Source organism: Epinephelus lanceolatus, chromosome 11 (assembly GCF_041903045.1).
Source record: "Epinephelus lanceolatus isolate andai-2023 chromosome 11, ASM4190304v1, whole genome shotgun sequence".
Classification (NCBI taxonomy): Eukaryota; Metazoa; Chordata; class Actinopteri; order Perciformes; family Serranidae; genus Epinephelus; species Epinephelus lanceolatus.
In genome coordinates, this window is record NC_135744.1 from 38,599,944 (window position 1) to 38,626,771 (window position 26,828).

Below are 26,828 nucleotides of genomic sequence, written 5' to 3' on the forward strand. Positions count from 1 at the left end.
AAAGCTACTTGATTAATGAGGCTATAATCAATATTTTAATAGTATTAAGCAATGGTCACACTTCTATATCAAATGGTCACTTGTAGTAGTGAACTTCGAGAGGACAAATACCTGACTCTACTGTTCCCCTTAGCTCTACAAACCTTAACATCCCTCAACTCAACATCACTTTCATCCACAGCAGGCAGTGGATTTCACCTAAAATGCTCAGCTGCTGTACACTACCTGTACACTATTAAGCACCAAATGACAGACTGGTAACATCACAGAATGGCTGGTGGACACAGTTGAGTATTTTAGCAGCTTTAGAGACAGATATTTTCCTCGGGAGTTAGTAGATACTGAAAACAGAGCTCAAAAAGTGACTATTTGACTTTGATTCACCAGGTCACCATTAACACAACTCCTAAAAAATGTGCATGTTTCTTTGTGTCTGCTGGATGATCAAGTACTGTACGCAACACCTGAACACTCAAAATATGCCAATGTCTCGTTTACAGCTTATTTTCACTGCCACCTTTGTACCAAAAAGAAATCAGTCGTTTCAGGTTTAACGTTGGGGAAAGATGGTCTTCATGTTTAAAAGAGGTCAATGCTGACTGTTATTAGGAAAAGGGACATGCCTCTTATTCTGCAGTTCACTAACACACAGGAAACACAGAATTGTTTGTCACCATTTTAAGAACCTTACAGCCAGGTTCACCTTTATTACACTTTGTGTACTTGATAAAGCACCTGACTTCCTGTTTCAAACACTAGCTAACACAAGTGTCATTTCAGAGCGGTCATGTTGCTAAGTTTGGTTCACATCTGGAGACAATTAGTCGAAAGTTGTGTTTTTTTACCAAATTTGTTCCAACAATGGAGGTTTTTTTGTTTGTTTGTTTGTACCAAACCTTGCCGACTGTCACAAAGTGTTGGACTGGTGTAGAAATTTCTGTCTTTGTTGTTTCATTGTTTACTGAGGTCTTTTATTTTCTGGTCTAATAAGAAGATACACTGGGATACCTGGAGTTTGTTATATGTTTGTTTTCTGGTGTTTCATCCCTGTGCCAGTGTAAATGGGATCAGGTGTGGGGAGGTTGCAAAGCACATTATAGGCCAGAAAATAGTTGGTATCACAAATGTCCTTAATGGGGAAGTTACAGCAGTGAGCAACAACGGCACACTCATCCCAAGCATGAGTATGTTCATCTCTATCTCTATCTTTAAGCCTCTCCATTGTCAACTTTAATGGATCCAAAAATTTGAACCCTTACGTCTATCAGAAATGATAGCTCGTCAGAATGTCCTCACAATGATAATCTCCCTCTACTCACACTGTGAGACCATTTGGTTCTAAGTACAGGACAAAACAGACACATGCTTGTCGAGCTGGAGTTGGAGCTGGGGATCCCGAGGCTTTAAATGTGGCACTCAGTCAAATCTGATAAATGCAGCGTGTCATCTTCCCGACATTTGTTCTGCAACACTTCAAATTCTGCTCACTTTAATACAGTGGAAATTGATTTATTATTACATTCAAGGACAAACACACACACTTTTCTTCCCCAGGGGACAATGAAGTTTTTTTCTTATAATTAAACTTCAATCTCTCAAACACACTTTTCAAACTTTCCGACAGTCACTGGCAGCATTCTCAGAGCTGGCGAAAACACGAAATGATCTCAATTCAAGAGGAACAAAATGACGTTTTTAAAGGTATTTTATTACCGGAGTGTGTACAGACCTTTTGAATCATCAATTGTAGCAATTCTTTAGAAAGCATTTTACTTCTTTTTTTTTCTCATACGAAAGTTAGGCTTTTGAAAAGTCCAAATGCAGCAGAGCAGTCACGTTCCTCATATATATATGTATACGTCCGTCAATCCCAATTCAAATCCAACTCAAATCAAACAGCCTGTGTGGAGAGGCCTGCTGCTGCACAGAAAATGGCTGAGATAAAAAAAATCCAATTCTTGATTACAGGGAGCCATCTAGTGGCGGTTGCGTGAAAGAGCAAACCAAAAGCGACAGCAGAGAGCTTCTGTTTCCAGGAAAAATGAGTACATTTGTTTTATGGCTTAACAAAGACAAAACACACAAAAACAACTCTCTCACTAGTTTTTTTTTTCTTCCAAACCACCTGTAGAATCAATTAAAATAGAAAATAAAAATCTATGTTACAGTCCAATATTTTACTATAACATTTCACAAATACTCCATCTATATAAACATTGATAGGAACACACAATATAAACCATTCGTGCCCTGCAAAAACCTCCAATTCTTCCATTTTATGTCATGAACTGATTTGTTTTTACCGTAAATGACAACCGTCAGGTGCTCAATTTACAGTATAAACTAATGACGCTGGTACCAGGATGATGATTATAAGATTATAATATACGGGGTGTTTACATGACAATTTCTTTTTTTTCCTCAAAGTTTTTTTTTTTAGGAAATTCAAGGTCTCTGCAGCACACAAGGAAACTAATTTTTTTGCCTGTGTAAAGAAAAGCAAACACAGGAATTTGCAACACACAACACAAAAACTCATTCCATAGTTCTGTTATTAATGTCTCCTGAAGACCAACGTAGAACAAACTGAACTTTACCTTTTCATTATACAGTACTTTTAACAACAGAGACGTTCCAAAACGTAGATCTGATACCAAAAATAAGCTGAATTTCGTGTTTTTGAGATGAAAAGAAAGAGAATAGCTGTTTTTATTATCTTTACTGCCATTACATGCATTAACCCGTATTCATCAGACTTCTCTGGAAGCCTGTTAATTGAGGTGAAGCTATCTCTCGTAACATCTTTTACCGTATACACCGTGAAAATTAAATCTTCACGCGAGTCTTTTTCACTTGATGAATCTGTTTTGTAGGGCACTGTTTGTATTAAAAGACTGCAGAATGAACAGTGCACTTTTACATTTAAACGCCAGAGGTGACAAGTAAATAAGAAGTTAAAAACAATATAGGAAAAATACAAACATAATGCAAAAACAAGTTCCCGGCCTTTAGAAAGATTCTTCTTCTTCTCTTGATAATAAAACAAATCACTAGTAAACACCTTCCTACTTCTTTGCAGGAAAAAACAGGATTTGGGGGGGAGAATGGGACGAGGAGGCAAATACTCCAAACTCTTAGCTCGTCTCCAGTTTGGCCATTTCCTGCACGTAGATCCCGATGCTCTCGCTGTCAAACAGCACAAAGTAGACGGTCTTGATGGTGGAAGACATGGTGGCCACAAAGTAGCTGGAGATGGCCTTCAGGATCAGCTGGGCCGCTGTCTGCTTCGGGAAACCATTCCTGCATGAAGAGAACACACGTGGTCAAATGCTGGAGACTTTTTTAAATGACTTTTTAACTTGACTGACTCTGGCCCTCATTCTGTTAGAGGTCAACACAACATACAAACAGTTATTTACCAGGGGTGGGAATCAATAGAGGCCCCATGATACAATATTATAACAATATTTAAGTCTCGATACAATATTATTGTGATATGCTGAGTATAGCGATAACATACATTGTGATATATTGCGATTTATTACATTTTTTCAACTGTAGATTTTGTTCCAAAAGAAAAACTGTATCATTAACTGTTTCATCTAATACGATGAAAACTTTTCAGTCTGTCCATCTCACCTCAATCATTTTTACTGCAGCAAAATGTGTCTAGTGGACTGAAAAAGCAAAAGCAATTTTATTATTCTAGTAGGCCAACAAACGTTAAATTTGTACTTGTAATATAAATAATGCATATGTTTAAATACTAAGTTTCCAAGTATCGATGTGATATTGCTGCACAAAAATACCACAATACTTTGCTGTATCGATTTCTTCCTTCCTCCCCATTAGTTACTTAACAGTATCATACATAGTTTTGAATTTGGAAGAACAGCTAGGTTGACTTGGCTCATTTAAAATGACTTGATGTCATTTTTCCAGCAGCCTAAAGAGCATTAATGTGAGACTTGTGGATAGCATCAGAATGACTTCTTTTAACGGTACCAGTTCCCGTATCTGGAATCTGGCACTGGTACCCAACACTACCATGTTTCAGTGGTGTACTTCCTTTATAGTGTAATTTTTGAACAAGCTGCAAGTGTTATGTAGTAGACTAAAACAGACTTCTGCTCCTGTTTCATTCTATTTACGAATAAAGCTAATCCTCTGTCTCTGTCTGTCTGTTTGTGTGTGCGCATGTGCTTGTTTGCGTGTCTGCTCGTCTCACAGTGGTACTTAGCTATTACTACAACAATACAGAAAAGAAAAATAGACCAGACACCGCAACTATTGCAGCTGATCGACACTGCAGCCGATGGAGCTTCCTGACGTGGGGGTGCTAGGCCTGTCACAATAACAAATTTTGCTGGGCGATTAATTGCGTCAGAAATTATTGCGATAAGCGATAATATTGCGTAATATTGTGCTTTTAAGACCATTTTTATTATTGTTGTAATTTTGATGTTTTTAGACCATTTTTTAAACTTATATAATGATAATAAAGGCATAATGATGCAAGTACACCCTTTTAAAGAGAAATAAACATTTATTTAACAAGAATATTTAGGATTGCAAAAAAGAAAATTTAAATATCTAAAATAACAATAACAACAAATACAAAAAAAACAGACTGTCAGTCTCTCACTCTCAGGTGTGCAGTGAAGTTGGTCGTATTCGCTCTTTTTGTTGAGATGGTTTTAGAACAAACCTGGCACACCGGTTCGTTCAAATTACTGGGCTTCCCTCTGTCATTTGGTTTAAATCCAAAACACTACCACACAGGGGCCGTGGCATTTGGTTTAGGAACAAGTTCCCTGTCTTTCTCTTACACTCAACTGTTTTTTTCTCTCCGCCGCCTCATCTCCCCCTCACGAAGATCGCACTGTGTGTAGCCCATAGCCCCGCCTCCCCCACAGAGACAAAGACACTCGATGACAAGAGCTTTCCCTCCATTCATTACGCTAATGAACCAACTCACCTGGCTGCCAGACGATGCACGGCAGTGAACGCTCTTGTCGTCCAGTCTCTTTGGTGGAGAGAGACGAGGAAAACAAACACGCATGAATCTGGCAATTAATCACGGCCGGAAAAGTTACTGTCACCCTTTAAATTTACCGTGCAATTAACTGACTTATCGCATATCGCGACAGGCCTAGGGGGTGCTTCCACCTCCTGTCCTTCAGCCACGGAGTTTTTTTTTTCCCGTGCTTTGTGGTACTTCTGTCTTCTTGTCTGGCACTCTCACCCAGATGTGCTCTGAGGTACCAACATTTGGCAAAATTGATTTTATATTAATCGGTTGTCAGTAATACCAACTTAATTCAGTCGATGCCCTTTAAAGTACTGAGTTCAGTACCTAACTCTATTCAAATTTTTTTTTAAGTAGACCAAATGTGAATTTTTTATAACTTCTCAAAACTTGTGCCCACAATTTTTCAACATCTTTCAGGAGTGTGAAAACTGTACGTCACTCTAAAGCTGTTTGAGAGTGAACCTGACTTTGACTATGATTCAGTCATTCTTAGCTGTTGGGTCCATAACCAACAAGGCGCTGCAAAATAAATCTGAGGGGTCATGGGATGATTAACAGGATGGAATAAGAAGACAAGATCAAGAGTTTACAGCCATGCTAGCAGCTCTGTGAGGCTGCACTTTTACGCAGCGGTGCTTTGAGCTACATGCTAACATCAACATGCTAACATGCTGATGTTTAGATGGTATAATGCTTACCGTGTTGACCATATTAGTTTTGTGTGTTAGCATGCTAACATTCGCTATTTAGCACAAAACACAAAGTACAGCTGAGGCTTATGGGAATGTCAGTTTAATAGGTTATGTCGTCATGATTGGGCACAGAAATTTTGACTTGATGATGATGAAAAATTCATGACAATCCATTCGACAGTTATAGTGGCTATATTTCTGCTTGGCAACATTTTAGTTTATTTTTTCTTTTCTCTAAATCTAAACTGATCTGAGAAGTGATCATCAGTAAACACAGAATTAAACCTGTGATGAGGGTTCACAAGTCGACGTTTCTTTGAGCCACAAAGGTTGTGATCCACCGCTCTGACCTCCGTGTGCTGCTTCCACACTGTCTTACTGTTATTCCAACACATGGCATGTTTGTGGAAATCTTTCCTGATCAAAGTGGAGGTGTTTACCACCGTTGCCTGGAAACCATGTCAACTCCCGTTTTGACTTACACAGAGGAAACGGGCAGGGACACATAAGCACGAACACTTTACTGCTGACGATGCAAGTGTGCCACTCAAGATGTTATGAAGACACTCGAGAAGGCCTTTCTTCCAGTTGAAGTATGGATCACCTTGTTTAGGTGAACTCAGGGACAGTTTTAATGTCTGGAACCAGGTTTGGAAAAAGTGTCCATAATACCAGCTCCTTTATTAGACTAAAGATGAAAAAATGTCCTCAGGTAAATGTAGGGTACACTAGTGAACTGCAGGGTTTATTTCTACCTGTGTGTTTTCTTACCTTCCACTACCAATGGAGGGGAAAGCCACAGACTTGAGTTTCTTCTCATCCGCCAAAGCCAGGCAGTTCTTCACTGTTTTGTCCAGCAACTCCTCGCACTTGTCGGAGCCCCAGCCCGGGCTGTTACAGTGGATGACGTACTTAGCAGGCAGACCGAAGCCGGCAGTCAACACAGCTGAGGGATGGAGAGGAGAGAGGATGAAGAGCGGTTAGTAAGGTGGGAAGGGAAGAGGAGAGGGAATAAAGAGAGGGACTTATATGTTTCTGTTGCATAAACTTGTCCATTGTTCAAATTTGGGCTGTGACAAATTTATTTCTTGAATTATTTTTCCACTTTACCAATTATTATTTAGTCTATAAATTGTCAGAAGTTTTCGAAAAATGTATCCACAGTCCAAGGTGAAAACTTCAATTTTTTTGTTTGATCAAAAATAAAAAAATATAAAAGATATTCACTTTACACTGATATAAAAACAGAGAAAAACACAAAGTCATCAAGTTTCAAAAAGCTAAAGCTAGTGAAGGTTTTGGCTTAAAACTAACTCAAATTTAATTTATATAAACTAATCAATCAATTAATTGATCGCTTCAGCCCTAAATTAAATCACAGCCATGTTATAAAATTTTTAATATTCTAAAACATCACTATTAAAAAAAAGACAAGAAACCCGATGACTTTGATCGCTGATGCCAAAAAATGACAGGAAAAAAAATGAAATGTGGTGTCACTGCTGAACTTCCAGCAAATACTTTTCTGTTGATAAATGTTTTAAAAACAAATTAACCAAGATGAAAGAACGATGTCAGTAGCCACAGCTGCCACCCCCATGATTTAATGAAATCAGTACTTTTTCTGAAAACACTGTGTCATATCTTGCTAAATTTGCTCAAGTTTTGTTCAGTCAGACACTGAGTGAACTTATTCACCTCTGACTGCTGCTGGATTTTCTCACGTCACATCCATTGTCTACAGTCAAAGTCAGCTACATTAACCAGTTTTGTCAGAAGTCAAAACCCTGGAGGCCTGAGATGCTAAAAGAACACTTTGCTTTGTGGAAAATGTATGCAGCAAATCTCAAAGAGCTTAAAATGGTTTGGCTGGGGTATTACAGCGAGGTGGGCCGTAGAAATCACTTCTCCAGACAGCTGAAGAGGAGCAACGTAAAGGAGAAGAGGAAGAACAGGGACGAGAAGAAGAGGGGAGGAAACAGAGAAAAAAAAAAAAAACAGAAGACAAGAGAATATAAGAGAAGAAGTCGAACCAGCAGCTGTAGACGGTGTAACTCAGCCAAAGCCCATGACTCTGTGAAGTGAGAAAGCCTCCAGTCAGATTTTATTAGCCCAAAGCGAATGTGTGACTGGACCCGAGTCAAAGCTCAGGACGAGCTTATTTCCAGATGGCACACAGAGAGGATGGAGAGACTTCACACAGCAGAGCGAGAGCCAGTCGCACTGCATGTGTGATCTGGTCGCGAGGTGAAGTGTGTAGATGATGATGATGATGATGATGATGATGATGATGATGATTACGGTTTCATGACTGCCTGCAAAGTTCAACTTGTTTTATGGTTTGGGACGGTGTGTGTGGTGGTGTTTGAGCATTGCACATCTGGAGATCACTTGTCAATCAAACTGTGCAGACGTTGACGTAGGTTGGGCTTCTGTGGTTGGCATCGTCGTACGTAATTTAACCATGAGGCTGTAGCAACGGATGTCGACCAAAAAAAAAAAAAAAAAGGTTGCAAAGCATCAACTATTTTTCTTATCTCAATAAATCAGAATTAGACAAAAGACCAAAACCAACAATGCCTCTGTTTGCCTCCCTAAACGCTCAACTTTCCGACCCTCTCAGCCACAGACAGTTTGGCTTTCCTACTGATTATTCTGACAGTTTCTCGATTAATCATTATGTCTCCAAAATGAAGAGTGAAAAATATCTGGACTGCCTAAAGCACAGGCTGATGTCATCAAATTACCTGTTTTGTTCAACCAACTGTCCAAAAAGATACTGAATTTACTCTCAGGAAATCCTCACAAAGTCAGATTTGATTTACAGGTCTAGTGTGTAGGATTTCGTCTGATCTGTCTGTTCTGGGCTACTGTAGAGCAACATGGTGAATTCTGTGTAAGAGGGCTTCTTATTTTCAGGTGATTAAAAACTAATAAAAATCACAGTTAATATTTTATTCCATTTAGATGCCCCTAGACCCTACACACTGGACCTTTAATGATTATCAGAATAGTTGCTGCTCTAGATGTTTATGCAGCATTGATTTCGCTGTAGCCCATTCTAGCGTAACCAGGCATTTAAACAAATAAATCATCACCATATAATTAGAGTTGTTAGGATACCAGTAACAGAAATGCCTCCGATATTGCCTAAAATGCTGGATTGGATATCAGCAAGTACGAAAGTCCATACTCTGATGTGATACCACGTAATTTATTAATAAACTTTAATTAATTACACACCCAGATAAAACTTTAGTTTTCCAAGAATTCAATCGCTAAAAGAACGTTGTCTACACAGCAACTTGTGCAACTACTGTTTTAGAGCAGCGAAGAATATTGATTTCTGTTAAGTTGCTGCTGCACTATTTAAAAATTTAAATGTATTTCTTTTTTTACTAAATGATTTCTACACTTAAAATTTCTTAAAGGAGTTATTTATTCCAAAGATAATTTCTTATGACAGTCAAATTACACAATCAAAAAAGTTCTGTGGCATTCATTCAGTTGCTCATGGTATTGGATTGATGCTCAATATTGGCCAATACACAAGTTCAGGTACCAGTATCAGCATTGGGAAGGAACAAATGGTATTAATGGCAATCTCTACATGTAATACAGAAAACATGTTATATTTCACACTTCTAAAAATGAAGTGATAAAAACACCAAGTGCTCCCCAATTTAACTTTTTTAGCTCTCACTGTCATCTAACACTTCGAACACCCATTGTTCTAGTTCTACCTGTTTTTGAAATATCAAACCAAATGAATTTAACTTCACTTGGCGAATAACTCTGGTACCTGCTTCACATTGAAACTAGGAAGCGAGGTTTCAACATCAAGATAAGCAAATGCTTTTTAACGTCCTAAAGAACTTGTGTGACGACTGTTCTGAAACAGGTCTGGTCAGGATGACCAGATCCCCAGAATCCCTCACAGGCTCTGCTGGCTCTGTGTTCAGTCACCTGGTAATCTATTTATGAGCTCCACGCAGAGACCGGGATTATGATGCTGAGCTAACTTGGCTGAATGAGAGAGGGAGCAGTGGTGAAGGTGGGGAGTGTTTGAAAAACTGAGTGTGAGTGATGAATAATGAGAGAGACAGATGGAGAAAGTGGAGACAAATGGACTGAAAGATAAAATAATCTGATGGCTCAAACAATATGGCTCTCTGAAGACTGGTGCCTGCAGTTTTAAACTCAAGTTGCCAAGAGCAGATATTACATACCAATACTAAATGTCTTTGATCATTTTCAGGACAAAAATATCCAAGTATTAACTGGTTCTGTAAAAAGTTGAATGACAATGGAAATTCTGGCTAAATTTAACCTTTAAATGGGAAACTTCACCAATTTTCAACCATCTTTGTGTCATACTAATGTGAGCCATTTGTGTAAAAGAACTGAGGTCAAACTTCCCTCCATCTAATCAGTGTTACTGCACTGACAATTTCTTGCCTATATTTTTTTTCAGAGACATATTTAAGTGCCCTGTTAAGCTGTAATAGTGGGAGTCTGTGAACAGGAAGTGGGCTCCATACTGTTTCCTGAACAGTGAAAACAGAGGCCAGGGAAACTGAGATCGGTAATGGTAAAACCAAGCAGTGCTGATCACATATATACCAAGATTTTGTAACTATGCTGCCCATTTCTTGCCTCAAATGTTTTCAGAAACATGTCTTAGCTTACTGTTTAACCCTATGGACCCTAAGCCTTTTTTGTGGTATTTTTACTGCCTTTACTTTTAAGCTCATATCAGTCATTATAAAGGCTACATACACATGCTATATTTTGTTTTGTTTTTTTTTCAGGACAATGTGGGCTATCCAGATTTGCCATCATTTCATGTCCTTCTATGTGCCTGTATTTTATATTAATTTTTATATCAATGAAAAAAACAAATCTGTGTGCCTAAATTCTTACATTTTTACATGTATCTCACCATAGCAAGGTGGAAGTTGACATATTCTGCCATATATGCAGAGGGGAGACTCTCTGGAATCTGACATTATAAGAACCACGATGCTGGGACATTCTGTCACTTCACAGCTGTCCAAAACATGTGGTTTGTGCCAGGCGGACATGATTGCCAGTATTTTTTCATTATTGCAAGAAATTCCACTGACTCATTCACAAGTCAAAAATGTGTTTTATCTGAAAGAAACATGCAATATTTACATCTAAGATCATAGAAAAATAGTCAACCAAGTGCAGTGATGTCCTCCAAGATAATATTTGTTTTTCAGTTTCAGTTATATATTGGGAGGACATTTTGGGCATTGGTGGGGGGGCACGTGTCCCCCTCAATGTATATGGTGACTACGGCCCTGTCATGCATGTATAATTAGGCTGCAGTTGTCTGGGTGCGCAAAGGTGAAGTGGCTGGTCTTGTCATACAAAGTTTGATGGAGTGTCAACTGGACAATATGGAGATATTTGCATCTTGAAAGCCGGACTACAAATGTGGACAGACAGGGAGAAACACACGCAAGCCTAAGACGTGGTAAGATACGATATTCCTCACTATATGAAGTGACTGATAACAAGATCTGTATAATGGATTGTAAAGAAATTAGTCAGGTTTTTATTTTGTAGACAATCAATCTGTATTCATAGCATGATGGGATGACAGCACAGTAATGTGTGTGGTATCACTGGAAAGTTCTGCTCCTGCACCTTCATGTGATATGCGTGGCATTTTTGTGCGAGCCTGCATTCGCGGGTAATCGATCCAAGAGTAATGTGTGTGCAAAGCTGTATGAAAGCTCTGTTATACATACTTTTAGTGTAACTTTATCAGTTTTTTTTTCGCTGTGAAAACATTGGACTACCGACAAGTGCTTGGTCTTGTCGGAAAGCTATAGTTCCACTGTTTCACGTGATATGTGTGGCTTCTCGCTATGATGCACGGTCGCGGAGAAGGTGTGAATTTGGACGCACTATGCATCGTTCGGGCCCATAGGGTTAACTGAATTACAATGTTGTTCGTTACCAGCCTGCCACCAGTTCTTGTTACGTCACCTACCAGCAGGTCATGTAGCACCAATTTCAAAAGTATTTGCCTCTTTCTACTGCAAAGACAGCCTAGTTTTATGAGGCCCATTTTTCCAGCAGTGAAAAACTTCTTTAAGGGAGGACTGAATTTGTTAAGGTGTGTGAAACCTGTGTGTCCGTGTCCAGAGAGCTAATCCCTGCTGCAGTGTCCTTACATCATTTGCTGAACGTAGAAGCAGAGGCCAAAAGGACCTGGCCCTGTTTAGTGTGGTTTGTGGTGTGTGTGTGTGAAGACAGATTTACGGGACACAGTGACATCACTGTCATAGGAGCTGGGTGGTGCTTGAGTGGATCAATTTGTACTTTCCAACCCCTTCAGTGGTGACATTAGAAGAAAGTCATAAAATGTCAGCGTTGCCTAATGCTGAATGACAACAGAGGAAGAGATAATAGACCGTGACGTCACACAACAATCACTTGAGGGTAGACATCTGACGACTGATTTGACTTGCAGAGATATGTTAAATCTGTACACGCATTTATGTCTGATGTAGTTTTCAGTCCCAACTGTATCATTTAAAGACATAATGTTAAACACGATGGCACAACATGTCTGAAGTTTCTGCTGTGCTTATTTCATGTACTGAGTTGCTTTGCTAGCGTCTTTCATAAATCAAATCTACCCAAAACTAGCAGTCTAACGGGCGGTGAGATGTCGCTCTTTGGTAACTCAAGCAGTCATTTACAGGTAAATTAGGTCTGCAACTTAATGTTAGTAAAAGTTTTGTTATTAATCAGACAGGAAGCCATTAAACATGCATTTTGGATGAATGATATGCATACACTTTGAAATAATGAAATGAATCGGGCCCGTCTGCTCAGTGCCGTTAAGTTGTGTGTACATGACACGAGGGTTTTCTACTCCGCAGTTAACGTAAACAAACAAGGTGATAGGCTCAATTACAGTGCTGCTCTGTGGTGGGAACTGTGGTTAACATTCACACTAGTTAGGTTTTCCTCACGTGGATGTGAAAGTTTATCAACTGCCGCAAAGGAAAGGCATCTTTAAGAAAGACTTTTTTTTTTTTGAATTTCTAATCTCACCTTGTGCTCAGAGCAGCAGGAAGGAGCCTCTGATCACAAGCTCTACAGACAACACTGGTCAAGGTCATTTCACAGGTTGCTAGAAAATATAATCAACTACAGTATGAAAATATATAACTGGAGCAAAGTTACAAGTATTGTGCGCTGTCTTGTCTTTTCTCACTTAATATCAGACTCATCATCACAAATTTTAGCTGTTACAGTACAAAGTCATGACCACACCCATCATGTTTCTTTTAGAGTAGCTTTAATCAAATGTTTCTCATTGTTTCAGTGTTTGTTTTGTCAAGTCGATCGCTGTTCAATAACCCATATTTTAGTTTGCTTAACCATTTAAAAAAAAAAAAAAAATACTGCTGCAGCCATTTTACTACATAAACAAGTTCACAATCAGCATAAATGTTACGATTTGCTAAATCTTAGCTGACAATCTGCAACCAACAGCTGACAGTCGACATCTGTCAATATTAGAAAACATGCCTCACAAACAGGGCTGAAAATTAACACCCGCCAAGCACCAAATACGGGTAGATTTTCCATTTGGCAACTAAATTTGTTTGTACCAAAATAGTCATGTAATAAAGTATATATAATAGCTATTTGACAGTGGCTAATAGCAGACAGGCGCTCTGTTTGTTGTGTGTCGCACTTAAATTGCTCCCCACTCCATCAAAGAACCATGTGAACCACGTGACCATGAACGCAGCAAGTGCCACATAGCCTGCATCAAATTTCACTCTGGCCTCTCCTTTAAGCTTGTATTCAACATAATAATGTATTATCTCAATGAAAAGCACTGAAACAAATATGTATGTGACAGAAAAAGGCAATTTATTATTTTGGCTGGTAAAAAATATGCTTGGCTGGTGGATTTTTTCAACTACCAGTTCCCTTGGCCGCTGAGCCAAAAAGTTAATTTTCAGCCCTGCTCACAAACCTGTCCACTACCGATCATCTAAATATTGAGCACAACACATAAAGTGAATATTAGATCAATTTTGGAAAACACTTGTCAGGATTAAGACCTATTGTTTTCTCTACTAAAGTCAAAACAACATAACTACTAACATTTGCTTGTTGAATACAGGCTGCTAAAGAAGGTCTGTTTGACTTTTGTAGCATCAAATCTAGAGTCACGCTGCCAGAGCCTGCCTTGATCGAGGTTGATTTTCTGACTGAACGAAATAGTCTGAACCCAAACTGCTTTTTTCACTTGCGATAAATAAACAGATATCAAATTGTACTCGGTTCTTCTTAATTTTTTTTCAACAAAAAAATAAACAAGCCTGTCTGTGCCTATTCGCCCAAAGACAGATAAAGGCAGAGTGAGGCTTCGGAGAGTAGGGCAAAAGTACTGACGCTGTTGCTCGCTTGCTCACTTATTTGAAAACTGGCCCGATCTGCAAACTGGCTGATTGTATTTACACTGTGCAGCCCGAGTAGACAAATCCTGACATGATCTGCTCTGCTGACTTACCACCAGCCACCTCCAGGGGGCCGTTCTTCTTCTTCAGCTCTGACAACGCTTCAGCGAACTCTTTCCCGCCCTTCTTTTCCAGAGCAGAGCCTATTAAGTGAAAGAGAGGATTAAAGTGATTACATCCTCACATACTGCTAATGGACAGACAGACAGACAACAGGAAAAGGGAGAGATGATGTCATGCAGACAGACATGTCAGGCAAGCAGGCAGACACGGAGACAGACAGAGACAGGCAGACAACGATGCTGTCAATCATTTCACCTAGGTTTCTCTCTGAATCTCTGAGCTCATGCCGCACGCCGAGTCTCTGTTACTTCATCTGTAAGACTCGGGGAAAGTCTCACAAATGAAGTGCAAAGATTCAGGGCTGCTATTTTCCAAATGACTCACTCTGAGTCAGTTAAACTAATGTATTAAAGCCGCGGTCCCTAATTACTTCCCTCTGTCCTCACATACTGGCTTGTTTGTAGGGGACTGAGGCTATTTTCTTTCACTCCCAAATTATAGAGTGAAGAGAGTGTTTAAAAAGAAAAGAAAATCTAAAATGAAAATGTGAAAGCTCTGTTAACTTGTTTGCGTACACATTTTAAGTGAAACTGCCCCGGAAGCAATCTAAGTTAAACTCAAAGAGGAAGATACATTTAGATGTTATTATGAGATAATTAAGAAAACAAATTCTCCCTCTCTCCTTATTTTGATGGCTAAAGGACGACGTTCCACAATGATCACACCATTTCAGATTTACTCAGAGCTAAAGAGAGAAGCCGCAAAGGAAACCAGAGAGGAGAGCGGTTATTCAAGTCGACCAGAGCCAAAGAAATAAATGCTCTGGCTGTAATATCATTAGAAACAGGCAAGAGAGAAGAATACAATAGGGTTAATATCAGCCTGTTAAAGAAAGGTCGGTGATACAAGCACTTCAAGTGATCCAACAGCCAATATGAGCAAATAGATCAATAATTTTTGCTTCATTGTATGGTCATTAATGGTTAAACGTCATTTATTCAAATGACCAGTGATCAGCACTCAGAGGTTTGAATTTGAGGCTTCGAGAACATCATGTCTCAATCAAAAACTTGGTGGATGCTCCTTCTAACCAGCAGAACTGACAGCACAGTCGAGAGAAACAGGAAATGAAGCGAGTCCCAGATCGTCCACGTTTAAGTCAAGTGGAACAAAGCAGCAACAACAAGCAGCAGCAACAACAGCAGCAGCAGCAGCAGCAGCAGCAGCAGCATGGTCTCAGGGTTACACCATTATAAATATACTGTTGTGTATGAATTATAAGATGCGCTCAAGTGGTGTTCTCTGTAGATCAAGTTTCTGTGCACTGCACTGCATGCACTGCATGACATGGGCTACCATGTTGAATTACTATATACCTGATTTTACACATTTTTCAGGCTGGCTGTAGTTCTGTGTGATGTGAAAACAAACTTGCCAAGACTTGAAAGGTGCTTGATACAATTATTTTCTGTCGGATTGTTTTTGGAAAGCTTGTCACATGATGCAGGCTTGCTAAATCATCAGGGGATCAGACTGGAGCTACACTGATGTAAACACCCAAGCAGTACTTTCTGCTTCAGTTCATGACGTTGACGTCCTGCTTTGAGAGACGGACCCCGGTTGCAGGCAGGAACTGCTATGAAAACTCTTTATTTTTGGTGCATAAAAATGCAGGAATTTCTGACATCTGAGAAAACAGAGTCCGCGGCCAACCAACAGCCTTTTTTTTTTTAATGCAGCGAGCTGCCAAATTCAAATTATCCTTTTCATAATGTCCACATTGAGTTTGTCTTCTGGGTTAGGTTTATTGAAAACATAGCGTGTGGCTGCAACGCTGTTTGGCAGCTGACTTTCAAATTTGGAAAGTGGAGTTTCCCACAAGCACGTTCTTGCAAACGTAAAATAGTCCCTGCTTGCACATTTCAAGCCTCTGCGAGCAAATTCAATCACTCATACAGTGATAGTTCTTTCACTCAATGTTTCACCAAATTACATAAATACCACAGTGAAGCATTTACAGTAAGAACAGCAGGGAACTGGGTTGTGACTTTGACAGTAAAAACTGTGCTGCTGCTGTGATGTTTGTCCACAGACTGCAGTGCAGACTATCTGGAACATGCAGAGAGAGAGAGAGCAGACAGACACTCGTGGTCTCCGTGATGTCAATGGTTCCTTTACCTACTTCACCACCTGTATAGAGGGAGGAGTTGGTCGGGTGAACGACAGCGTCGCTCTCCATGATGGAAATGTCAGCTCGGACAACTTGCAACTACAGATAACAATAATGACAAACAACAGGCAAACGACATGGTGGTAAAAACACAGTGTGTGTGTGACCAGGAGCAACAAGATGGGACAAAAAAGTTGAATTAAAAAAAAAAAAAGGATGAAAGAGAAGAACAGGAAGAAAAGAGACAGAAGTGAGCGCGCTCCTTATTGGCTGAGGACATCACAGGAAACAAGGAGGCAATTGAGGACATGGTGGATCACATTATGTAATTAGGAAGCAGGACTGCTGCACAGTTAGCCAGGTTTACTTTAAAAAGACATCAGAAATACAGAAGAACTGTTTGCCGCTTACACTCATTAACACACAAGACTGCATGCTCGAGTGCTTTTTAAAACTTTAAAAATTTGTTTTTGTATTTTTTCATTTAGGTCATTAAGAAAGCAAACATTTTTAAACCAGCGTTCTGACTAATTGTGTCGTCCTGAATTCTTGGCTCATAGAAATGAGCCAAGAATTTTATGATCACACTCCAGGCCACCGACCTTAACAGTCAGGCTGCAGAGAGCAACAAACAGACACTAATGTCATGTTTTTCCTTTTGTTAATTCATGCTCTATTTTGTTCCAATAACTGTCCTGAAATTACAGTGATTACTAACCATTATAAAGATCTGACAGCCATCTGAAAGGATGACAACCTGGAGTGAACCTCAACACATCTACACAATGAGAAGAGCGCGCAGAATCACTGCTCTGAGGAGTTTTGATAGAAAATCCTTGAATGTCTCCACAAAAATGCATGTCTTGCTACTGGGAATTGTACTTTATGTGATTTTCTATTCATCTGCGAGAGAAACTCTGTCTGCTCTTCATTTTCAGTCAAAGAGCAGGGTGTGTTACTTGAGGTCAAAGAAGATCAAAGTCAAGATCCACACCAGGTATTCACACCATGAGCAACACCATCAATAAGTTATTTTATGTCCAAAGAGTCCAGGAGTCATCAACAGAGCACTTCTGCTGAGGAAAGTCGGCCGTAGCGGAGCTTTTGATGGTCAGCAGACATCAGAGGCTAAACGAGCAGCACACGTCCGCCTCTTGCAACCATTCATTCATTAATTTCAAATGGCTGCATCGTTCATTAGGGTTTACTGTAATCTGTAAAGAGTAACTAAACGCCCAGACCAATTTTTTCCATAGAAAACTTGACTTCTCATTGTTCTTGCACTGAAGCAAACATACAGCTAAAAACAAGGACAACAAAGCTAGAAAATGATAAAACACAACCTAATTGCCAAGATAACTGTCAGCATTGTATGTTTCTGCAAACAGATATGTTACATTTGTTCATTCCATGAGCTGAATTTGTTTCATATGTAGCAGACAAGTTGACATTTCAATTTTATGCTGTGACAACAGTGGGGTTAAAGTGTGGTTAGGTTTCAGCACAAAAACCACTTGGTTAGGGTTTGGTTAACATCATGTTTTAGCTTAAAATACCACGTTTGGTTGCTAAAAATATGGCTCGAAAAATTACCTGGTTTTGTTACAACAAACATGGCTGGAAATGTTCCAACATGTCTTTATCCACCATCCCCTCCTCCTCCTGATGAAAACTCAGCTCATATGCATGTAATCTGAGCTACGTCACTTGAGAAATGGTGATATGATACGGTGACATTTACAAATGTAACATACCCGTTGTTCGCAGAAACATACAATGCCAACATTTGATTCTGGCGACTGGGCTGAGCATAACCGGAGAGGGAGCGCCGAAAACTGAGCAAATTAACAAAAAACAGAAAAGGAGAAAGCACAACAGAGGCTGCCATTTGTAGCGCCATTTCACTGAGCTTTTATTTACAGTAATATGTCTTACTGAGATTTTTAGAAGGCTAATATCAAAGCAACAAAAATATGGTTAGCTTATTAGCTGCATTAAAGGTTGCTTTAAACCTCATCTAGTTAATTTCATGTATCCAAAAGAGGATGCTGCTCTCCATGGATCATTGAGATTACAACTAACTTTTTTTGTGCTTGCACATAGCTCAGCAGAGTAATAGAAAGCAAAAAGAAAAATGCAAAGAAAGCTTCGTCAACTGATTTTAAATAATGATAAACAATGGCACATCCGGGATTCTTTTTAAGAGGAACTTAAAAATAATGAGTTGTGAATTTATTCAATATCTCTTCCACTTTCCAACATCAGTCCTAAATGATTATAACATCAACTAAGTTGCCCACAGTGTGAATAAACAGGCTTGGTGGAGGAATCTCCCTCTAACCAGTCCAGCAGTCTGAACTTTATTCTCAAAGGTTTTTAATTCACTGAGAGTTTGATTTAGGAGAAGCTGTCAAGCTGTTGAACACTCAAGGATTTTCAATCTCAAACCCCACTGGAACCAGAGAAGATGGGAGCGGGGGGCAGGGAAGCTCACCTAGATCATCTTTAAGTTCAAGTTCTGCATTGGTGGGGTTGATGACCCCCTCCACGTCAAAGCCAGCCAAGTTACTGACCTCGCTGTGGATAAGGTTGAGCTGCGGAGGGGGTGGAGGGGGCACGGATGGCGGCATGCAGAGGAGGAGGGAGAGCAAGAAGGAAGAGGGGAGGAAGCAAAGCAATTAAAACCAGATTCACACCACTGCTTAAAGGGATACCTTGACTTTTTGATGGCTTAAAGAAGTGGACATTCAACATATCTATCTACAGCTGAAAGCACACAGTGAGGAAATGCTACATGTATTTGTGTGCACTGTGCAGTGACGTGCAGTTTATTGTCTAAATGTAGACTGGCAGCGTGCACATATTCAGAGTCTTATCAGGAATACACAAGAAACTGTAAATAATGTAATCATCTCACAGTGAAAAACACTGCTGCAAAGGTCATACGGCTAACTGCTACTGCTGTTTCAACATTAATAAGCATTTAACGGACCTCAAAGCAAATTCTGACAACTGAAAGAATTCAAAAGAGGGCAGAAGACCTGCAGGTGCATTGATTAGGACAAGCTAAATTATTTAAAATGTCAATAGAAAGCACCTGAATAATCAGGACCACACGGACAACTCACTTCTGGCAAGACCGACCGCGGTCACATGCTGAAACTAACCAACAGGGAAATGATGGATACAGTAATGTAAAAGATTAAAAAACACCGTTAAGTAGCTCTCTCTCTCTCACAGCAGACATTTTGAATTCTTATAGTAAGAAAAGCACAGGTGTAGTAAATGAGTTTGACAGTGTGCGAACATGCACCATACCAAGAACCTGAAACCGAAGCACCTAAATGCAACTTAGACATTTATAATTTGATCACTCACACCTCTGCTTTTCCTACAATGACAAGTCAAACAGGCTCTATAACACACAATCTAATCTACCCACCTTTGTAGGTGTGTTTGTGGTCATTTCAGAGAGTTTGTCATATTGTCTTTCAGGTGTCTTGCAATGTTCCCACAGAATTTCAGTTTACATTCTCACTATCTACTGTTATTTGTTTGCAAAGATAATTCCAGTATATTAATATTTACCTTTAACAAACAAAATCTAAATATTAATATAATTCCAGTATATTAATATTTAGATTTTGTTTGTTAAAGGTTGGCTGCACTGCATAGTTTCACTTCCAAAGCCAAGACTAAAGGAATATCCTAAAACAAAGTCAAAATGTCAAGGTATCCTTCGAAATTTTAAGAATTTTCAGTGCATATGCCACATCCTGTAAGCATCTCAGAATCTAACATCCATCTGTTACACAAACACCACACTTTGCCTCCAATGATTTCAACCTTAAACATAGTAATAAGAGGCCCAAATCACCCTAAAACAAAGCAGTGAGAATGAAAGCAGTGACAACAGAACTGTTATTCAGACTGTGTGTGACGGAGACTTGAGCACGTGAGCCGAAAAAAGTGCAGTTACAATAATTAAGTCTATAAAACCGAGAGCAGACTAGCTTTTCTTTTCGTGGGTTCATTATCATAATCAGTGGGAGGTTAACTGCATTCATTTGATTGTCATCCACTGATTTCCATTAAACAGCTGCTGTAATCTGTGGTCAGCTACATGATCGAGCACGGAGCCATTTTACTAATGAAGAAAGTCTAATGACAGAAGATAAATAGTGCCGCTACGGAGCGTTTGAATTGAATTTCAAATTAATGTACTACATCTCGGAATGTGTATTAAAATGACAATGAGCCAAGACAGGATGTGTTTAAACTCTAGCTTTTACAAATAGGTAAAAAAGCATCAACTAATTCAAGATGAAGCAGCAAAATTGCCAAAGATTACTGAAATAACCACAAGCAAGGAGTCTGTTTCATTATGCTTTAAATACTAAACCTGCTACTGCATCAGGTTGGGATAATTCATCAGTATTAAATAATATATTAGCATTAGCATATGCACAGTAGACCAAAGCATGCAGTGCCATTAGCAGCAGTGAAAATCACAACTGAGCTGAAACGTTGAGCTCTGGAAGTAAATTTCCCATATTTGTTCTTCTAGGGACTGCATTTCTTTTTGTGCACTGATTTTAATGACTCCAAGTTGCATTCCTGTAGACACCATCAGTTAGTCCTATGGTACCCATGAGCTTAGAGGCAGAAAAATCCCAGAGAACACTGACATTACACTGCTCCAAACTACTGTCAGAGTGCTGAACACAGCACGTATATTAAATTTTTTTAGCACAAAGACTATGCACAGAAGCCAAAATCAAACTCGTACATTGACAATTACTAACAATTATTATTACTGTTTGAAATTAGGGAATCAGTGACACTTCTTGCATCACTCTTGAGTCATTCATTCTCTTACAAACGACCCCCTCCTGCCTTTTATGTTTCTTAAACTCAGATCTATTTTTATAAGCTTCTGATCTTGATGATCTTGTGATCTTGGAACGTGAACATTAAAAAAACGCTCAGATGTGACTTTCAGGCAAATTTACTTCCATGTTTCAGTTCAAATAAAAAAAGGTTAAAAAGAAGTTTTTATGCTCAGCAGGACCAAAGCGCGGGGGGAGCTTACAGATCTGTCAGATAGTAGACAACACAGCATGGTTGCTACTATTACAGTGAAAGCGTAGTGTGCTGCTCTGTTGCGTAGCATTTAAAGCTCTTATATGAAGTCTGGCGAGTTATAGCACACCTGTGAGGAAGTACAGCGTGATGGAAACTTACATTGAAAGAACAAAATATCACATACAGCTTTCTTTCTACCAGGCAGAACAGATAATCTTTGATTGAATTCACCTCTTTATCTGGTTTAGTTCAGACAGGGAAGACTGGATAACATATGAATATTTAAGGAGGCAGATCATACAGTTTGTAGAAGTAAGTCAGCAGGAGTACTTTTAATTAAAAACCCCTGTGGCTGTGAAGAATACAAAATACATCTTTGGTTTTACAGTTTATGATCTGATTAATCTGGCTACAAAACAGAGATAAACTCCTCCATCACGTACAACTATGTCTTTTTTCTTTGACTTGTAAAAAATTAAACACTGGCCTTGACACTGCATTTTAGAACAAGACAGTCCTTTGACAGCCACATATGTCTGAAAGCCATTAAAGTATGTATCCATGTACGTCTGACTTCATGTAGGCTTTCTAAGATTTGTCTATAACTTTTTCATGAGCCTTAGCCTGGCATGAGTAAGGCATCTGTTCAGCCCAAACCTAAATCATTCAATAGAGGCTTACCTGTAATTTAATATGTATTTAGCTTACGCCTGTGCGGGGGTTAGTACATTTCTTTGGACAGAAAACTGACCTTTTGACCCAGGAAGAGGCTCTTGGTGGAAAGCACAGTGAAGCTGTCAACTGGAGATCCCTCTGTGGTGCTGTCTGCCGACGCTGCCTTGCTCACCTCTCCCTGCTTCTGTTGAGGACACAGAGACACTTTATTTTTCTCCTGAGTAAGAGGTCAGGGTCAGCTACAGTGTTGTGCTGAAACTGTTTCACCAGAACATCTAGTCTTAGTGCTTCGCTTTTAGTTAGACTGCTCTTGGTTCTGGGTGTTACTTCAACTTTTCTTTTCCTATCGAAGATGTCAGAAATGTTTTGTGATGTGCACTGTATTTTTCCCACTACTGCACATCATTTGCCCTGGTCTAGACCTCTGAGTCCGCCCACTCCACTGAGTTGACTGATTTGTCTTGCATTGTGAAATGAAACGGCAGCAATCGATCCAATGAGCACCGTGGGGGAAAGGGGGGAGGGACTATCAGTGACACTGGCGGGACTAATGCCATTGTCAAAAGCTGTATGCCAGAACTACTGAGGAGTAATAACTACAATGGCGACTGCTATAGACAAGATAGATGCTGCTATTGAGGCTGCTCTAAATCACCAGGTCTTCTCAATATTGCCAGACATCGTAGTTTGTTTTACTTCGCTCCACTTCACTCTTAAACCCCTGGCAAAACAAGCATGTTGGCATGGCTACGCATCAGTGTGGACTTTGAATGACAGAAGATTCAGGCAGATATGTTGGTCCCTAGCGACTGGTTAGGAAAAATCTAATCCCCCTCCCTTACGGTAATTAGTTAGAGTGGACACAATGTCAGTCTGAAGATGTTGACAGTTGACCGTTCTGTCTGATATCAGGCAAACACAACGTTCTTAGTTCCTGCTCAGGAGGGCATCTGATATGTTTTAAAAAGTAAACACGTTTGTTTTATAAAATCCATCTATACAAAATCACAGGTTGATGAAACTTCCTCTGCTTTCACCTCCTACGTTTGACCACAAACACATTCAGTAACAATCCAGACTCCAATACCTTGGCCTTCCCTCCTGCCTTTTTCCCACCCATTTTCTTAGCCGCTGTTTTCTTAACCGACTTGGGCTTCTTCTCTGGAGCAGGTGAGACGGGTATCTCCAGTTTCCCCTTTGCTCCTCTCTTCTTAGCCAGCAGCTCTGGATGGATATTGGGCAGGACTCCACCTGCTGCGATGGTCACACCTTTCAGCAACTGAGAAACAGAAAGACAAAGTTAAAAACAAGACTTCACATGGTCCCACGATGTCCGGATGGTTTAAAATCAAACTAAAAACATGCTGTATGCACTGAAAAAAAAAGTTGACAATGATATTATGCAGTGGGCTTTTTTGTAAATGGTCTACAGAGTGAGAACACCACTATAACTTTATATAACAGACAAAATAAGTTTACATGAATGCAACTAAAATGTGTTTTTCAGATACATGCAGCAGCTGACCTGGTTCAACTCCTCGTCGTTGGCGATGGCCAGCAGGATGTGTCGTGGTGTGACGCGGCCCTTCTTGTTGTCTCGGGCTGCATTACCTGCCAACTCCAAGATCTCAGCTACATGGGTAAAAAAAAAAAAATATCATCAATAAACATTGCAGAGCACGAGTGATTTAGAAAATTAGTTCATGCTTCTGACTGCAATCAGACTTCGTTGTCATTCTTTCTGCCAAGGTTCTGAGTAGACACCACTGAATGTAAAGATTTTTTAAATATTATATTTGTCTCAAAATGAAGCATTTAACAAACTTAAACTGTAAGTATTAGAGGATTTTTATATTTTTTATTGTTTTGAAATTGGATTTTTTTGAATGTCTACAAATAACATAAAGTAACTAATGCTCTTAGATCAATTAACAACCTCTGTCATAGAGCTGTGCTTGTGGAAAATTGCTCAGCGGCCAACAACACAAGAGTGCAGTCAGTTGTTCTTGCAGTTCACTGCAGTATTCCCTGACAAAAATACCCCAAAAATCTAACATAACATTTTTCTCTCCTCTTAAAAAAATAAATCTCACCAGTAAGATACTCCAGGACAGCAGCCAGGTAGACAGGCGCTCCCACCCCAATGCGATATTTGGGCAGGCCCCTCTTGATGTAGCGCAGCATGCGTCCTACAGGGAAGATGACCCCAGCCTTGGTGGACCGGGACGTCTTGGTCGACTTCTTCTTTCCTCCTCGGCTAGACATGGTGCTGAGAGCGCCACCAGTGTCGAGCTCTGCAGGGACACAACAACCATGATCCATTAACAAATCTGAGTATGACTTTGCTTATTGTACGTTAAATGTTAAACAAGCAGCAACACAGTACTTAGTATAACATCATGTGACCTCGCTCTTAAATATAGCTTGGCCACAATGACCAGATGTGAAAACATGCACTCATCTTACTGGTTGAAATTACAAACTGAGGCTGGGTGACACAGGAAATCTTTCTCAAAGGGCTCCAGACAAGTTTGGACACGTCTTCCACAGGAAGTGATAAATCAAAAATAAAGATGAAATAAAAAAGCAGCAAGCTCTTGTGGTGGAGCTGGCTGGCTCTCGATGAATAATTTAGAAATAAAAAAACATCAATTCTGACAGCGATTACACACAAACTGCACTTTCATGATGTCTTTCTTTGCTGATTGAAAACACTGACAGGTCACATTCTTGTCTGTATAGCATAATGTATGGAATCTGCTTTCCAAATATACAATAAATGTTATGCAATTCCTGTTCTTTTTAAATCAGTTTTTGAAGGTTTTGTTTTAAATTTCATCTAAACAAAAGCTGATCCTGAACAAGTTTTACATCTCATCAACACCCAGCTCTAAACTCTCTGACCATATGTAACACTAAATGTTATTATTATTGTACAGTCAGAGCCAAGCCCTTCATCACAAGTCTATTAGTCACCATGTTTCAAGTCCTCCAGCAGTTAGTTCTGCATTTTAATTTTCTTAATAACCACACAAAACGCCTTGATCCATGTTCAAAGAATACAGAAATATTATTTACCAGACTGCACTATTTATATTAATACAGTCTGCCCAAGATCCACATTAGGCTTTCTGTGTGTAGTTTAGATCACCTTCAGGCCAAAGAGCAGCTTAAATGTCACACTAGCTCTAAGAAGACTCGGATTATCATCAGAGCCATGCTGCTGTTGGATCACTGCTGTGAGCGCCATTAGCATCCTGACATCATAGGAATGGTCACTTATTAGATGTAAATAATATGCATATTATGGCTTTCATTTGGGGGATCCAACTCAAATAGAAACTCACAATATTCCAAGTCAATCTCTTGGATGATTTCATGACATAATAATAGTTGCGATTGATTTTTTTTTTTCATTATACCAGATGCAGACTCTAATTAGCTGATACTGATAATTAATTAGCCCCACCAAAGGCCACGCTGTTTCCAAGTCCTGCTGTAATTAATGCAAGGGTTTCACACGATATATAACATGTCATATCGAACATAATGCGAACATTATATTTAAGCAACATGGTTATGGACCGGGAGACACAACATCTGCGGCATTTCTCCACTCCGGACAGGTGGAGGTGGGTTTCACCGCCACACTGGGTATTTGTTTCTGCTGCCCACTGTCAACGATTTCCGCATGTCAACAGCGCGCCGGATGTCTCGCGCATGGAAATGTGTTTCATCCACAGCAGGAGCGACTACACAAACGGCTAAAATGGAGCTGTCAGACGAGACAGTGACATTTTTCCCGTTCAGGTCAACGAGCTTCCGTGTGGAAACAACCCCGGCGGAGCGGCGGCAGCTGCCCGCTCCTCCTTCCCTCCCCTCCCCGCCTGTCAGCTCCAGCAGTCTCCGCTCTCGGCCTCCATGCCAGGAAAACACGAAATGGCAACGTTAAAGGCTCAGTTCGGCGAACACACACCGGCTCTGCCGACTGTACGCGACCGTGCTCGGCTCGATATGTCGGTGTGCAAACCCGGAGCGGTACTTACAAAACACAGCGGGGGAAAATGTCTCCGGTTCTCCGGGAACAAGCCTGGGCAGTGTCCTCAACTCCCACAATCCACAGCGGGTTGAAATATCGGAGCGAGCCAGCGTTGCCCGCGGAGCGATGCAACTACTGGAGAGAGCAGACCTGCTGAATGTGAATCTGCTGCCGAGATGATCTTTAACCCTTTACACCTTTACTTTGTCCAGGAAAACACGTGGTTTCAACTAGAAATGCTGACTGACTGCCGGGCAGGTCGATAGCTCTCACATTTAAGCTTTCCGACAGCCGCATTATAAATAGCATTTTACTGGATATATTGACCCTATGAGCAAGGGTGTCACTAATATTGGGCACCTTGTGCAAACATCCCCACCCCCACCCTGCACAGATCCTCATGTGTGATCAACTCTCCACTGCAATTACAAGAATGGGTTTTCTGATTATTATTATTATCATTAAAATGTCTAAGTTTTAATTTAATTTAAAATGGGCAACATGTGCCATAAAAAAAATTAGCCCAAAAACCACTCAATTTGTCAACCTT

At 39.9% G+C, this 26,828-nt stretch overlaps 2 protein-coding genes across 5 annotated transcripts in view; one reads left to right on the forward strand and one right to left on the reverse strand.

Annotated features, from left to right (window-relative positions):
• The window catches only part of faxdc2 (fatty acid hydroxylase domain containing 2), a 48,266-nt gene that overhangs the window by 2,121 nt on the left and 19,317 nt on the right, over window positions 1-26,828 (forward strand). The gene's annotated exons all lie outside the window — the stretch shown is intronic.
• On the reverse strand, window positions 1,688-26,426 carry macroh2a1 (macroH2A.1 histone). Of its 4 annotated transcripts, none has more exons than XM_078172620.1 (9): window positions 26,286-26,426; window positions 24,333-24,533; window positions 23,765-23,871; window positions 23,327-23,518; window positions 22,316-22,420; window positions 16,488-16,578; window positions 14,300-14,389; window positions 6,496-6,670; window positions 1,688-3,300 (listed from the first exon to the last, which is right to left on the reverse strand). In XM_078172620.1, the coding sequence occupies exons 2-9, from the start codon at window positions 24,502-24,504 to the stop codon at window positions 3,135-3,137; spliced, it is 1,098 nt and encodes a 365-aa protein (XP_078028746.1). In that variant the 5' UTR covers window positions 24,505-24,533; window positions 26,286-26,426; the 3' UTR covers window positions 1,688-3,134. The 4 variants fall into 4 exon arrangements, with proteins under 4 accessions (XP_078028746.1, XP_078028745.1, XP_033505071.1 ...); XM_078172619.1 differs by lacking the exon at window positions 16,488-16,578 and adding an exon at window positions 18,974-19,073; XM_033649180.2 differs by having other exon boundaries at window positions 22,316-22,423.